The sequence below is a fragment of the Anabrus simplex genome, chromosome 2, assembly GCF_040414725.1.
Source record: "Anabrus simplex isolate iqAnaSimp1 chromosome 2, ASM4041472v1, whole genome shotgun sequence".
In the NCBI taxonomy this organism is placed as follows: Eukaryota; Metazoa; Arthropoda; class Insecta; order Orthoptera; family Tettigoniidae; genus Anabrus; species Anabrus simplex.
In genome coordinates this window covers 987,821,873-987,839,644 of record NC_090266.1, presented here as the reverse complement: position 1 = coordinate 987,839,644, position 17,772 = coordinate 987,821,873, and the positions used below count along the sequence as shown (strand labels likewise).

Sequence of the window (17,772 nt, the reverse complement as noted above, 5' to 3'; positions counted from 1 at the left end):
CCTCCTCTACACATGTGAAATTTGTTCGACCTCTCATAACCTGCGGACTCACCACCTTAGCTATAGCCATAGCTAAATCCAACCCTAACCTCTATCGCCCCCTCCTTTCCATAGAACGACGCACCGTACGCCATGCCCTCCGTCTCGCATTCCGCTATCCCACCTCGGACCTCCACAACATATTTCTATTCCCCAAACTTGACTCCCACGTACTCACCCAGTTCCAGCGTGCCTACTAACGAGCCCTCGACCGTGACCACTCCTCCCTAAACCACCTCCTCAATGCCCCCCCCCCCTTCCCACATTTCATCCAAACACCTTTCCACTTATACCACTCCCTTCCCCCACTCTGAGGTGCTGCCACCCTGAGGACTGTGACTACACTGCACCACCTCCAACTCTCCAATCCCATCGCCCCAACCACAATAACCCCCATCCCCCATTAGTAATAATGCAATACATGAAACACTTGGGAGCACGCACATGCATCCTCACCACTCCCTCCTTCAATCCGTTGTCCTCCTGCCCTGTGTGCAGAAACTAACAATCCAAACCACAGCCAAATATTTGTTATTTATCTAGCTATTGTATTAGATTTGCTACATTGTAACAAAAAATCCTGTATATATCTAACATGTATAAGACTGCATTTATTTGCTTATTTATTTATGTATCCAATAATCCTGTACATATTAATTGTCATAATAATTGTGTGTATATATATATATAAAACTTCGTGCAACTATATAGATGTCATTTATTTATGTTAATTTTCCACAATGTCACCATCAATCCCATATATATAACCTCATTGCATCCAAATATAAACTTTCTAATTTCTATGTAATCACTTTATTTTTCTACCCTATAAACAATTAAATATTAATTTTGTATTAATCTGCAGTAGAAACAATTAACATCTGTATATATTTTTATATGTAATATAATGAACCCTTATGACCACATTGTATTTTATTTAACCTCTATGTAATCATTCTATTTTTCTACCCTTTAAACAATTAAGTATTAATTTTGTATTAATCAACTAACACCTGTGTATTCTGTAACATGTAATTTATGACCACACTATAACCAAATATATATTATGTTTATTTAAATTAATTGTAACTTAAAATGCAATGAGCTCTCTGTATATATTGTGTTGTAAATATTGTAATAACATATTGTATTGTACAACATTGTAATAGTGTTTGTCAACCAGTTAATGTACCTCTCCAACACCAATTTAAACTGTGTACTGTACTGGTAATTGTAAATAACTAAACGAATAAGTAAATGAGAGGTAAAAATCCCCTCCCCTCCCTCCTCTACAAAGTCAATTCACATCTCCCTGCAACCTACTCCCACAACCCACCAAACCCCCACAAATCTCCTGGCCAGAGAGAAGGCATCACCTTCTGAGTGCCCCCCCCAATCGAGGAGGGAAATGAAAACCACGCAATTGGAATTGGCCTCCACAGTATGCACTAGCCATGCGTCTTGGTAGGTGTGCTATTTACCAATTGATGAGCCCAACTTAGCACACTGGGGCATGGAAAGCAAAAAGTTGCCTTCCCCAACATTTCCTTACATTTAATTCACATCTGATTACAAGTTTCTTTACAGTGATTGTTCAAAATGCAGGCTCTGCTTCTCGATACACAATTGACAATGTTTAGGCACCGATTTACGGCAGAAACTCCTCACGATTTTATCGATTTACATGAAGGTCTGTTTGATAATCCGTTTCAAGTGAGCAAAAACATCATTTTTCAGGATACCCCTTAGTGAGAAATTACACAGTGTCAGGTCTAGGTGGCCATTATATTGTGCCACAACTGCCAATACATTAGTGGAATTGCTCGTTAAAGAAGTTCCTCACACTTTTACCAAAATGAGGCAGTGCTCCATCTTGTTGCCATATCAACGGCATAATGGCAAAATGGTGGCTGCTTTGTAATATCTGAGGATCCTCGTCGCTGGTGAACATTTTTTCAAAAATGAATGGTCCTACGATACCTCCACTCCAAATGTCATCACAAACAGTTACACTAGGAGTGTTTAATTCTTTTGAGATCATTTCATATAGATTTTCACTGGTCCAGTAAACACAACTGCACCGGTTCACTCCATCGGCTAGCTTAAATGTGGCTTCATCAGTCCATGGAATTGTTTTCCAAAATTCAGAATTGGTTTCATGTTGAATAAGAAACCATTCACGGAACTCTTAACAGCGGTCTGCATAATTTTCATGTAGTGCTAGCAGAAGCCTTGGTGGATAGTCTCAGTTTCAGGTTGTGTAACAGGCTTCTTAAAAGCAGTATGATCTGAACGTTGCAGTTCATCAAAAAACTATGTCAAGAACACAATTCAAATTTCACTGAAGGTTATTTTTATATTTTCAATAAATTCTCTAAGTTTCTGTTTTAGTGAAACCTAACATGTTTTTTAAAATGTTTAATGGCTTTCCACTTACTGGTAGCTAAATAGAAAATATTTTTTCTGCTGATTAATGATAGGGCATTATGATGTTGAAACAATGTCCTATTTAAAAAATAAAGTTGAAAACTTGATGTTTGTAGCTCAGGTAGTGTTTAATTATGAATGACTTAGGGCTTTGGTGACATTATTTTCCAGTCCAGTGTAAAGACGTTCGCTTCTTGTGTATAAAATGTTTTCATACAACTTATGCATGCATACAACCAGAAGGTCGAGCGCAGTGATGTACTTAGTATTGTTTCTTGCAATTATGAATGCATAAATCCTGAAGCTGCAGGGCAGTGATGTACATAGAATTGCTTCTTAAACATTACACATGCAGAATACATCTTGAAGCTGCAGTGAAGTGGTGTGCAATGATGTACTTAGAACTACTTCTTATACATTATGCATGCATACTGCCTGAAGCATGTACAGTGGGGGGGGGTATAAGCCGAAGGGCAAACGAAACTACTACCGACCTCACAAATATCACACAGCTCCTCCCTCGGACAAACCATTAGCTAAATGTAAAAAAAATTACGAACTGTCTTCTATAAGGTTATTTTTATTCTTCTCCCAAACACCCTGTATACAAAGATAAAAATATGAATAAGAACACAATAGGACAAACAAAATGACAGGTCAGCATGGGAAGAGGGAGCAACACAAAAAGAAGACAAGGGCAACTGTAAACAAGATAATCTGCACATTCTTATACACTACCTTCTTCAAACAGACAAGTTCCCACCTCCCCCTGTTAATCCCTGTTATTCTACATCCCTCTTTTCTTGTCTACTGATGAACTTGTTTCTGTTTCTTTACTTCATTAGGAGGGTGGAAATAACACTCATTGAGGGAGCCATCTTGACAAATCTTTAGTCTTGATGTGTGGGAAGTGTAGGACGCATAACAAAGTTGTATGAATACAGGGAAGAGAAAGAGACAAAAAGATGAAGATTAATACAAGTTCCTATCCACTGACCCCTTGGAATCCTTTCCATATGTGTTTGTTCTGTCTTCATAGTCTTTACCACCTGATTATGCTAAAACCCTGCAATAAAGAATGTTCATAAGTGGATCTCTCTGCCACTTGTCATAAGCAATTACTGGGAATTATGGGACATATCAGTAAGGAAAAGTGTACAGGAACTTGACCATATAGTTAACATCTACCTAGTATTATGTCTAATGGTACAATACACTGGTTAAGTGGATTATCTGGGATAATTACTACTATTAGGTCATCACCTGTGGACCTAAATGTGTAACATTTGAAACAAACTTCAAGAAGACTTTTTAAAACTTATCAGCTGTTACATACATTTCACCTATCAAATACATAAAATGTAACTCACACATACTACTAAATACTCCTTTAGATATTCTAGAATCAATTAATTGAATAATGTAAGTCTTTTATACAAAAGACAAGAATAAACTGTTTACTGGGCAAGAATTTCTAGACAATAGGATATGTATAGGATAGCATATGACACTTGTTAATCTGTTAAAAATTTGATTTTATTCCTTTGTGCCTTCAATGTAAAAATGTATTATATGTCACAAATTTAATGTTCTTAAGACCACACTGAATAAAGCCACTTTTATTCAGCAGTTTCTTCGCTCTTAGCATGTTGCTATTTCTTGATGGATACAGTATTTTTGCATCTGTCTCTTGGCACAGGCCATAGCAAAATTGTAGTTTCCACTGAAGTCCCAGTCACAAAAATGGCTGTGACAGTATAGAAGCTGCTGAAGTATGGGTATTGCCACCATCGGTTTTCGTGGTTTCCCTATAACCGCATAACATTCCAGTGTGCTTTCTGTGGATCTAAACAGTCTCCATGCTGAAGACTTAACAGACAGAACTCACACTGTAGGTCTTTCTTGAAAATGGAAGGACAAGAGGAAACTGGGAGTACTGTAACAAGGATCTAAGCCTCCAATCTACGGTATTTCTCATTGGGGGTCTTGATTTATTACCTCAGTAATATTTCATTGCAGTTACTATGATAATAATAAAGCTGTGTGTGTTACTGTCACATTAACTACTAATATAAGATATTTGGAGTGCTGTAAGTTTTCTCCAAAAACTGACCCTTAACAAGTCTGTAAATCTACTAGAAGTACAGGAAGTGAGCACCAAAGCAACTGTTACCCAACTGGCAGCCACTGTAGGCACTTATTAAACATTTTGAAAACCTGCATCACAATATAAAAATTAAGTTACTATTTAGAAATTTTGGTTTATTTTATATTGTTTCTATTGTCATAGGGGTAATGTCTTTCTTTTTCAGGAGCCATTGCTGTTCCGTTGATGGGAAAATCATTTCCTAAATTCCATCCAAATCGGCCATTCCTCTTCTTTATCCGCGACACCGAAACTGGAAGTATATTATTTGAAGGTCGAGTAGCTATACCTGAACTGGCCAGCAAAACCTGCTCTGAAATGAATCCATCACAAGACGTAACTAGAACTCAATCTAATCAGCAAATTTCTCACATTCAGTCATCAGTCAGATGGTCGCAGAGAAGACCTAATATTCAAATCCACGAGCCTTTTTACATTCCTAATCCTGGACTAACAACACCATCTTTTATGGGTCATGAAAGCAGTACAGAAAGCTCTAACAGCCATTCAATGCTAGGAAATGGAAAACATAGACATGATCAGAACTTTGCACCAAATACTCATAAAACAAGTCCTGGAAACACATACCCTTCATCTGATGCCATTCAATTTTCTAACTCTTCATAAAGTGGCACCCAATGAATTTGTCACAGAAAGAGACATTGCACCCAAGTGAGTCTCGTCTGTGTTCAAATAAAGAAGACAAAGAATATGTCAATTACTCAACAACAGAGACAGATTTCAAAGAACTGTACTTTCTCATAATGGTTCTTAAACGCTTGAGTTACTGATTTTTATGGCCAAATACGCATATTTATTAATGCATTATTGACAGCATGTCTGATGAGAGAAAATGCTGATAGTTTGAGAGATAAATTTTCATTTAATCTAATCTAGTTTAACAACAAATGAAGATGCAAGATTCCAACCACTTATGAAAGTATCTTAAAATTTACTAATAATCTTAATTTATTCATATGATATATTTGTAAATTTATTACAAAACAAATAAACAGTGTACTCTTCACTCTAGTTGATTTAATATACACTACTGTCTCAAAACCACATGAAAACCAAGCTCATAAATGTCATGACACTTTTAATGTTTTCTTGCACCAAAACGTCAAAACAAGAAACACATCATAATCCTACATAACAAAAGATTATTTGATTCCTGCCTGGCTTGAGGGTTTTAACTGCATCTGATTAATTCCTTGGACTGAGTGTTGTCCCAATGAACTCCTTTTCATATACATACAACTCACCACAAAGGGTCAGCATCAGGAAGGACCTCCGGCCGTAGAACCGGGCCAAGTCTACACACGTGACACAGTTCACATACACAACCCCACCAGAGCGTGAAAAAAGTGGCAGAAGAAGAACCGTGTCTCCTGTCAATCTCAGGAGGCCTGAGCAATCAGCAGTAGATAGTTCAAATTTCATTAGTATAAAGAAACAAGGCATCAATTACACTGTAGCAAGCATAGTTAGAGGTGTCTATCAGTGGGGTATGGAGAAAAGTCACCAACTTAATTCATACCAGAGGTGTTCCAACAGGATTGAGGTCAGAGCTCTGGATTGGCCAGTCCATTTCTTAAACCTTCTTGTCTATAAACCAGTCACAAACAGACCCTGCTTCATGCAGCAAGCATTATCATGCGGAAACATAGCGATGACCTCCAAACTGGTCTTCCAACATAGAGAGCATGCAGCCAGTCAAACTGTCCTTAAATCCTTCTGGCTTTAACATACTCTAATATTTCAAGAGAATCCTGTCCCTCCCATGAAAAATCCCCTAAACTTTCACCCCACCCCAATCAAATTTAACTGTGGGCACTGTATAGGCTGGTATAAATAGTTGGCCTGACATTCACCACACTCAAAACTTCCCATCTAACTGCTACATCATACAGCATCTACAATTGTCCGCAGACCAGTGGCGGTGCTCTTTACACCATCGGATGAGACACATAACGTCTACTGGAAAATGTGTGGTTTATGGGCAGGTGCATGAACCTTCAACTCTAGTCCTCATATCACCTCATGCAAAGTCAGGGTGCTAGCTGCTCAATTAGAGGCATTACAGATTTCAAAGGTGAAGGGATCGAACTATGTCACGTGATTTTTCCATAACACCTCCTTCAATGCTCAACGGTCCCTGTCGGTCAACATCAGGATGTGATTTTGTTGTAGTTGTGCCTTATCATTTTCACCTCACAATCACTTCCCCAGTCAACTTGGGCAACTAGAGAAGAGAAAAAATGGTCCTGACTGAACAACATCGAGCCCACAACTGCAATTTAAAGCATCAGCAGCAGCAGCAGCAGCAGCAGCAACAGTCATACCGACATCTAGGCCCTGCTTTAGATATATATAGGGATCTCCATATACTGATCAGATAACGTACGGTACATTTAACAGAGCACCAGACAATTCAAATCATAACTTATACATTGTACATGATCATACAAAACTACCCTTCAAATCTTGCTGTTGGTAACAGACACATGACATCAAGTGTTCCTGTCCTGGGAACCAGTTGTCAAAGGCAGTAGGATATTGTCAATTAAAAGTACTCCAACAATGTAACTTGTTTAATAAAAGGAAGGAAGGAAGGAAGGAAGGAAGGAAGGAAGGAAGGAAGGAAGGAAGGAAGGAAGGAAGGAAGGAAATAACTGTACAACAGACATTCTTTTTCACAGTTAATTTTTGCTACATTCCAGGTAATGCATTGAGAAGGGATTTTTTACTTAAAAATCAAAAAAGTAGAGACTGGGAAGCGAGAGGAACATATCAATTAACATTTCAACTCACTCAAGAGCTTGATGGAAGTTCCTTCAACCAGAAACATGAACAGGGATGCTGACAGTGGAGTTCCAACCCATTATCTCCTGAATACTGAATACAGGCCGCACTTAAGCGACTGGAGCTATTGATCTTAGTTCCCTTATTTGAGTATGCTATGAACATTTTTTTGTTTCCTCAGGAAATTTATTACAACCTATTAGCAGAACAGGCAATCTTGCAGGTTTCATTCTAACCTAATATAGCTAGGCCAACATGTCTTCAGGTCAAAATAGTGACCAGCTTCCTCTGTGGCAAAGCACAAACTACAATCTTGAGAAGACAAACGATGCTTCAAACACACCTGAAGAGAATGAAATTGAAAAATGTTGCAAAGCTTGCAATCAGTGTTATTCTAAACAACAGAATAATTTAAAAACTACTTGGGGATTTAGATGGGTCTGATTCCGAATCAGCCAACACTTTGTAGAAGAGCAGAAAGAAGCAAGTTTGCAGACCGTATTATACATACAAAGCTATGCTTTCTTTCCTGATCAGCTTTGCTGACAGGGTGAAAGACGGGTGGATTTGAAATACGTTAATAAGCTAGAGATAACAATATGAAAGTAGAAACACGATTACTGATAAAACAGGTAGGAATAATAATACATACCTACTGAACCCGTATATTTCGAGTTTTAAACACCAGAACGTCGGGTTAGTGCGTGAACAAGACATTTCTCTAAGCTAGCGGTATAGAGTCGGTCATTTTGTGAAGGTCAGGGGCTTACTTCCTTGGATTAGTCAACCAGCAGCAGAGTTCCGAACAATGCTTGCGCTGGAGACTGAACAGTTTTCATTGGTGGTAAGTGATCACGTGGAAGGCGTAGCAGATGATGTGCTGGTTCAAGGTTAGCAAGACATCTAAGAGATGATTCCAGATCGTGCTATTCAGAAAGAAAGTTTTCTTCGAAGTATGCTGGGTGAAAGACGCCAAGATTCATTCTCATATTACTATGGATGTGGAACACAAATAGTTTGCCACTCTCTTACGTTATGGGTGGAATTCTCATTTACGAGTCTTTTCATTTGTCTTCCTGACATTTCAAGTGGACTGAATAATTAATAAACCTTTCTGCTTCAAAGCGAGGCTTAGTCAACGAAAGCTATCGGACAGATTAGTCAAGTAAAGTGCAATGAGTGTGTTGACGTGAATGTTACGAAAGGAATGCTTCCAGAAAAATTCTGGTTTCTATGCGATACTTGAGTTCAGATGAGAAATGGGATCTTAGGTTTATAGGCGAAGGAAAACAAGGGTGCAAGTTGAGTATATGTGCTCAAGTGTGTGCTTAACTTCAACTGTGGTCGGACACGTACTTATGTGTGTTTTCAGTTTCAGTTTAAGATTTTATTTCAACGAGGGATTTCTGCCGCTCCGAGGGAGAAGCTATATGATGAGTTATCTAAGAAGAATTGAGGCAACCAGTAGGAAGCCGTCTTTGTTGTTAGTGATGTGTCACCAAACTACCATGCCGTCAAGACTCTAAGGATATGTATCCAGGAAGGTAGCGGGTCGTTTGGGAGCAAAAAAAAAAAAAAAAAACACACACACACAACCCCCCTTCATTATAGACTGTTATCCCTTTCAGCATTCAGTCTGAAAGCTTCTGTGAATTTACTAAATGACTCCACAATCCTCTATTTGTAACAAACTTTGTGACCTTGTTCAGTTCCATACCACTTATCTTTAATCATTAGAAACCGAGTTCAACCATCCACATCTTGGCTTTCACGTCCATTATTCTCCAAAGTAACTTATTCTCCTCCATTCACCTTCCATTACCCCACCTACCAAGCCAGTTTATGTGTACCACCTCATCCATCAAGTTCATTCCTAACTTAGCCTTTTTCTCCTCATTCTGAGTACCCTCAACCATTGTTCCCACCTGATTTTACCAGCGATCATTCTCACTAATTTAATGTCTCTTATTTCTAACTTATGAACCTTCCATTCCCGTACAGCAAAGTTCGTCCAAGAAAAGATTGGTGTAAAGATAGTTTCGTCCAACGGCTGACTTCTTTCTTACAGAATACTGTTGATCGCAACAGCAAGCTCACTACATTAGCTTTGTGCACCTTGATTCTATCTCACTTACCATACTACCATTCTGGGAGAATACACATCTTAAACACTTAAAATTATTAGCCTGTTCCAGTTTTGTATCCCCAACCTAACATTCAACTAACTTAGGTTCCTTCCCTACTGACATCACTTTAACCTTTTAAATGCTAGTTTTAGTAGCACACTCATTGGGCATATTTTCATACTCCAGTATATTAGATTGCAGGCTTTAAGCACAGCCTGTCATTGAGACCAAACAGTTGGCATAGGCCAAACTACCTACTACATTTCCCCCGAACTGAATCCCTCCCTGCCAATTTATAAATGATCCATGTACACCATAAACAACAAAGGTGCAGCCTTGTCTAACTCCTGTATACCTGGATACAAAAATTCATCTAGTATCAGTTCTCACTGTAGCCCAATTTTCAACACAAATGCATTTGATTGCTATTAATAAATCTTATAATTCATAGTGCTAACATCTTTCCCTCAAAACTCTGTCATACGACTTCACTAGATCTATGAAACGTAACTGTCTACTTCTATCGTAACATTTTTTAATTACCTGGCGCATACTGAAAATCTGACCCTGGCAGCCACTTTGTGGTTTGAAACCACACTGGTTTTCATCCAGCTTACTCTCAACCATTGATCTCACATTTGCTTCCAAACTGTCACTGATCACCTTGCCTGGCATATTGATCAATGAAATACTTCGTTATATGTTACAATTCTTCCTGTTCTCTTGCTTATAAATGCATATAATTACTCATAATAATAATAATAATAATAATAATAATAATAATAATAATAATAATAATAATAATAATAATAATAATAATAATAATAATAATAATACTGGCTTTATGTGCCACTAACTACTTTTTTGGCTTTCGGAGGCACCGAGGTGCTGAAAATTTTTCCTGCGGGAGTTCCTTTTACATGCCATTAAATCTACCAACATGAGGCTGATGTATTTGAGCACCTTCAAATACCACCAGACTGAGCCAGGATTGAACCTGCCAAGTTGGGGTCAGAAGGCCAGTGCCTTAACTGTCTGAGCCACTCAAACCGGCGTACAATTTCTGCTTATGTCCAATTAGAATGTACTTTACTAACATTCTATATTACTGTAATCTTATTACTCTGTGAAGACATTCCATCCCTGCTCTCCTACCATATTTCACCAATTCAGCTCTAATTTTATCTATTCCTTCTGCATTATGACAATGGAGTTTATTTACCATCCGTTTCACTTCCCCAAGCTTAATTTCACTAACATCATTGTCTTCTTCCCCATGAGCTTGGTTATTCGCAACATCAGCAGCAAGATTTCCTTTTACGTTGGGAAGATTTTTAAAAATATTTCTTCTGCTGTCCTGCGATTCCCAGGGATCTACTATGAGTTCACCTGATTTATGGAAAACAATATTATTTTCCTTTTTCCCCTCCCTTTCTAAGATTCCTCATTACTGTCCAGAAAGGCTTCCCTGTTGCTTGACCAAGCCTTTCCAGGTTATTACCGCATGTTATTACCGAAGTCTTCCCAAGCGTTTTTCTTGGAATCAACAATTGAAGCGATGTGCCAAATAGGGGTCTAACAACCAACAACTGTATTATGAGTTATTATTTTGCAAAAAATGTATTTAAACCAAATTTAGGTATAATATGTGCCATTATGTGCAGATTGATAACTAGTATGATGATTGAGACAATTAGACAATCCACCAACTACATACAAAAGAAATTATTTATAACAAAAGAACAAAAATGTGGAAGAGGGATCTAAGTGGCACACTCCTTTACCCAAACAAGTACCATTTATTGAGAACCAACTGATTGTTGCTCATATGCATATGATTTAGATGTTATAGCAGATAGATACTGCATATCTGCCAACTTTACAAAACCAAAAATCAGGAGATTTTGATATGAAAACCAGGAGAAATCAGGAGATATAATTGGTCAAAACTGCTTATTCTACATGTCTTGCACAATACAGTACTATGATATATTTATAACACTTATTGTCTCAAAGCCCGACTGCTGCTATACGAGGCTACAAGGCTAAAAATTACATATCTCTATTACCTCATAGAAAGTATGTGAGTGAGATGATCAGTCTCCGATAAGCCTATGATATAGATGTTGATTCCCAAAGGGAATCTGAAATATTTGTTCTGAATGAGTAAATTTATAATACCAATGCACTAGTCAACATCTTGGTAGGTGTGCTAGGTACCAACTGATGAGCTCAACCTAGCAGACGGGGGCGAAATGCTGGCAACCAAGAATGAGTTAGCTGGAAAATTTATAATGTCCAATAACGGACCATTTATTTTGGTATTACTCTGATAAGCCTTCCAAAAATAGTATGAACTCATGTTCCATATGTGTGAATTGGTCATGCACTCAGATGCCATTACTTAGCAAATGCATAGATTAATATATTGCATCAAGCGCCTGAGTGGTTATGTGAAGCTCAATGCTATTTGTATCAAATAACTAGCTGCTGTACCCGTACTTTGCTACGGAATTCTCAGAAAGACTGTCCATATAGTTTTCCCAAATGAAGACAGCACAGGTCATTACAATGATGTTAGTACAAATGTCACGATTAAGAGTACAGTAACTCTGTCATATGAAATATTCGATAAAATGGAAAACAGCACATTTTCTCACTTTTAATGAAAAGTACTACGGTGTCGATCTAACAGTTGAAAGTTCCAGAGCTAGAACGACCAGGCCGCAGACAGCCGTGAACACTCCGGTGTCATTCCATTTAAGTGTGCACACTGCTCATTCCAATCACTGCCTCAGAGTAGGGATCAAAAAGCTGGAATACTATGATGATCCAGTGTGTTACATACCAGCAGTATCAAAATATTCATGAACCAGAGGAATAGCATGCTAAAGAAGAGAGAGATCTAACTCCCCAGCTACTTCCTGCCAATATTCAGGCAGGCTGTTATACTAGGTACGCAGCAGTAATCCCATCTATCGGAGATAAATGGCAGCAGAATACACAAAGCCCATCACAGCAAACTATGGTCAATGTAATGTTATTGTTGATCAATTTTATGAGCTTTCTATATTGCAGGCCTTCACATTTACTGTAGTTTTCTTCCGACTCTGTGATATTAAAGCATCTAATGTAAAGCGAGTCCTCCTTTCTTTCGTGACTCCCTCTTGTGTTATTATTTCAGCGATCGTTCCTTCATGATTTTTTTCTCATTCTTATAATCATCTTCACAATTTAATCACCATCACCACCAATATTATTACAGTCTGTACGGTAAAACTGAATAAGATATAAATAACCAGACATTGTACTCTCTATAACTTTTGTTATGTAGTACTTTTCAATATAGCCAAAAAGATAGGTAATTAAAAATTAACTTTTTGGCACCTTCCCCTAAACTACCATTTTGAACAGAATGAATAAAATTATCTATAGCGTAGACTGTAGTTCCTTACACCCCAACTTCACATACCGATTTTCATTAAATTCTTTTCCCCATTTTCTCGTACTTCGGCGCTGATATGGACTTAGCAACAAAAATCCAAATTCATGAATACCTCTGTTATCATAGTCGGTACGGTAAAAATGTATAAGACATAAATGATAGGAAATTAAATAACTTTAATTATGTAGTATTTATCAATAGGGCCAATAACATAAATATTTGAGAATTAAATTTTAGGCCTTCCGCTAAACTACCATTTCACTCAGCGTGAATACAATTATTTATGGCCTAGATTGTAGCGACTTATTCCCTGAATTTATATGCCAATTTTCATTAAATTCTCTTCAGCCGTTTTCTCGTGATGGGCGTACATACTTAGACACAAACATACATACATACATACATACATACATACATACATACATACATGCAGACAGACAAAAATTATGGAAAATTAGAAAGTGTATTTATCCTTGTTACTGTGGTCACAACCGGTACAGAAATATCATTCTTTTTCAATTCTGAACAATGTACAGACACTTTTATTTATATTGAGATAAATTAAAATTAGTCAGAATTGTCACCAAGTGGCTCCTAAATTCTCTAGAAAAGTGACTACTCATTATCACTAAAATTCTATCACTAAATTCCTATAAAAGAATCCATATCTAGCGACTAGTCTCTAGAATCGACTAGACTGATGTGAAACTTGCATAACCATGACATAGCACACGAGAACGAGAGATTGACAATCGATATACGCGTCGCGATATACAGGTTTCAATAATCATCACACATTGGCATGAATAAACTTAGATATTTCATTTGAAAGCGGCCAATGAGCAAAGGACTTCCAGCCAATGGCGTAAAAAAAAAGAAGCTGAAATGGCGGGATCTGAAAACAAATGTTTGAAGTTCACCAAAAGTAAGCTAAAATCGGGAAAAATAATATAATAATCGGGAGGCGGGAAAACCTGACGAAAATCGGGAGTCTCCCGCCTAAATCGGAAAGGTTGGTACGTATGATACTGCAACGTAGGCTATTTTATATACAAAAATCATTTTATTTCTCCTCCTTTCATAAAAAAAAGTCACAATATATCAAAAACTTTGACCATGTTCATGGTTGCACACGTTTCTTTAGAGCTAAAAACAACAAACACACAAAGAATAATAGAACAAAACTTTAAAATAAAACACAAAGTATAATGCCCAAAGAGGGGGTAACATTAAGCAATCAGTATATCATTAGACATAGTTCACATTCACAAGGACAAAATATCTTCATGGTAACTTTAGATCTTCTGCAGCATGTCAGTCAATTCTTTCTTCTTTTCCTCTTTGAGGGTTAAGGGCATGTGATACGCCTTAGGTAGTTCCTCTGGTATAATAAGGGGTTTCGTAGTCACATTCTTTCTTTTCCGTGTAACTTAGGGGGGGTGATTCCACGGCTCTAACACATTGTGAGTTTTACGCACATGTATGGAATTACAGTCAGCTGCACTTAACTGAAGCCACGTTACTGTAGTGATTTTCAGGTGTGGTTCGCCCTTTATCCCTTTTTCAACGTGTCCAAAATCAAAAAAGCCCTCACTGCTGATCATTGTCACTTCAAAGGGATTTGATAGTCTCACAGTTGCAAATATTTCCAATAGTTGAGTTGGAATTTGCACTAAACTCAAGAGGGCAAAGTCCCTGTCACACGATAGAAAAGAATGTCCCTATACAAAGAATTTTTGATCAGCTGTAGTGAAATAGCCCAGTCAAATTAAGCAGAGCAGAAGAGATACAATCAGCCAGTTGTTGTTCTGTTCAACATATCTGTCAGACCAAAGGATTAATTTCCTTTCAGTATGAGGAGAAAGAACAGAGAAGTGAGACCTCACATATTTTAAGAGGCAGGATGTAACTTTGTTGGAACCTCTTTTTCCAACCATCTCATTATATAAGAATAAATTTACTCCACCTGTACCTGTATTATGGACAGCCATATTGCAGCACAAAAGCTGACGTTGGTAGAAAATTGAACTGTGAGTGAGTTTAGATTTAAAAAAATATAACCTGTTGCAGGTCAATACACAGTACAATGACGTTCAAATATTCCTTTCCACATATTGTGTCATTTGCTAATGCTGTGTAGCCCTTCTCAGCCTTCCTATGATGGAGCTCAGACTGTCTGTTTATCTTCTCTGCCTCCTCAGGTGTCTCAGAGGCAAGCTGTTTCATGTACAGTTTATTACAGTACTTGCAAGTGTCCGATCTCGGTTGACCAAACTTTAGCTGAAAGTTCTTGTGGAATACATCCCAGTAGAACCAAAATTTTACTTTAGAATCACTATGTTTTTCAAAATTAGTCTGTATATTGCTTTCAATGAAAGGTTTGGGCTGAGATATTCAAAGTTCCCAATATTCTTCCTGTGGGAATAATGGTTTTCATATGTTGGAAACGAGGCGATATGCTCCCGAATAAGTTGTTTATCACTGTCTAATATTTGGTGTGGCCGATTTCTATGTAATCCCCATCGATCTTCTGGGCTGCAGATTCCACTCTCCATTTTCTTCTGTAAGTTTTGTACATGTTTATGACCAACAGCATAAACGTCACACAATATATTCTAGCACATGCGTAAACACTTTCCATTTACGGAAATTGTATAAAGGTAGGTGGCACTTCATCTGAATTCGTCAGCATCTGCCCCTGTTCTATGCTGAACTGGAACAAGTGACATACACGCAATAAGGATTGCTGATTGCTTATCATAGTTTCCAGCATAGTACTCTCTAAAGAGATCGTCCTTCTGTGCAGCGGTGAGTGTAGAACAACCTTCATATCGGCATTTACATATTTTATTCTATAACAATAAAACAGGAAACAACGTCTTAGTTTTGAAATATGTGCTGTAAGAGCCATCTGTAGACTAACATGTTTTTTAGGTCATGGAAAAAGTGACTGAAATGTATTAGCGATTGCATATAAAAATACGCATTGAACTAAGTAGGCTATAATGAATGAATCAATAGAGGAATTTACACTCAATAATGTGTCATCTTGTTCTAAATAGCCATAGAGAAATAATGCCTTGGTTAACAATTTTCAATCTCAATCTCTACTTTCCAACAGGCAAACACGCAACTTTTTAAAATTAGTTGGAATGAGGAGTTACGGTGGAATCGGCCATGGCTGTTCGAAGGGGACTCTCCATGCAGTTGCCTAGGAAACATAGTAAACCACGAGCTCGGTAAAGAGTAGCACTCGTCATTGAAAGCTTTAAAAATTGTACTCGATATTCTGACCAACTCCACTCCATGCATTTAGATCCCTATTCTATGCAAACATACTTGCTGGTTCTGGTGCTTTCTCCCTAGAACTGCAACACCTTTCTTTGAAGTATATGCCAAGCCAACATCCCTAAGACGTTTGTACTTGACATCCTTCCACTCATTCGCATTACGTTTCCTGGTTGAATTTTCATGCTCCAATGCACTCGTTGTCACAAACAAAGAACTATGCTCCACCATCCTGGACTAGAGTTAGATCCCTTTTCTGTGTGAGACAGGAGTTCTCCACCCCCTAGCACGGCAACACGTTTCAAATTCTTCCACATGACTAGGCCACTATGCAGAAACGTCCAAAATGTCTGTTAGATCCCTTTTTGGTGCGTCACTTCAATTATTTGTTTCTCTCTATTTCATTCAGCTGCTTACAACTCCCTGTCTTTATCAGCCCTTGTTTGGAGCCTTTCCTGACATGCCTTATTTTATATTTACAAGCTCTTCTCACTTCATCATTCCACCAAGATGTTTACATATTCCTCAATCTTTACACATGGTTATTCCTAGACAGTGCCTTGCTGTTTCTGCTATAGCATCCCTGTGTGTCACCCATCCTCCTTCTATATCCTGAACCTGCTTACTGTCTACTGTTTGGAACTTCTCACTAATCATATCCATGTACTTCTAATTTCCTCCACCTTATTAGTGTGCAAATGATTTCGCTTTCACTATCCTAGGCCTGTTGATACTTAGTTCACTACAGACCAGACAGTGGTCTGTATCATTAAAACATCCTAGGAATACACCAACATTCCTAACAGATTTCATGAATTCAAAGTCGGTTATGATATAGTCAGTTACGGATATTGTGCTCCTACTCTTCCATGTGTAGTGGTGATTAGCCTTATGGTTGAAGAATGTACTCGTAACTGCTAATCCCATACAAGCAGAGAAGTCCAGTAATGCTTCCCTTTCATGTTAGCTTACATACCTTCCACTCATATACTCATTATGTTCCTGTATGCTTCAGTTCAATTTCCAAATCATGCATTGAAATCGCCCATTAGCGCTATCCTATCCCTGCTGTTGACCCTGACGATGATCTTACTCAGTGTTTCATAAAACTTGTGAATAGCCTGAGACAATTCTCAACCTAATTCCTCCAACTGCTAAATCTACCCATATCATTCGCTCATTTATGTGCTGAACAGAAACTACATTGTATGTAATAGTATTCCTGATGAAAAGTTCTATCCCTCACACTTCCCTTCCTTTTTAAAGAATGTTTTTCTGCTATTTGTTTTACATCGCACCGACACAGATAGGTCTTATGGCGACGATGGGATAGGAGAGGCCTAGGAATGGGAAGGAAGCGGCCATGGCCTTAATTAAGGTACAGCCCCAGCATTTGCCTGGTGTGAAAATGGGAAACCACAGAAAACCATCTTCAGGGCTGCCGACAGTGGGATTCGAACCCGCTATCTCCCGGATGCAAGCTCACAGCTGCGCGC

At 38.1% G+C, this 17,772-nt stretch overlaps 2 protein-coding genes across 3 annotated transcripts in view; one reads left to right on the top strand and one right to left on the bottom strand.

Moving 5' to 3' along the window:
• Positions 1–5,639, top strand: part of LOC136864906 (uncharacterized) — a 349,415-nt gene extending 343,776 nt beyond the window's left edge. The window contains exon 15 of the mRNA XM_068226495.1: positions 4,779–5,639. Within this exon, the coding sequence (XP_068082596.1) occupies positions 4,779–5,239 (461 nt within the window). The 3' untranslated portion in view covers positions 5,240–5,639. The remainder of the gene's footprint in view (positions 1–4,778) is intronic.
• LOC136863754 (constitutive coactivator of peroxisome proliferator-activated receptor gamma) overlaps positions 1–17,772 on the bottom strand; it is a 1,011,420-nt gene that overhangs the window by 549,610 nt on the left and 444,038 nt on the right. The gene's annotated exons all lie outside the window — the stretch shown is intronic.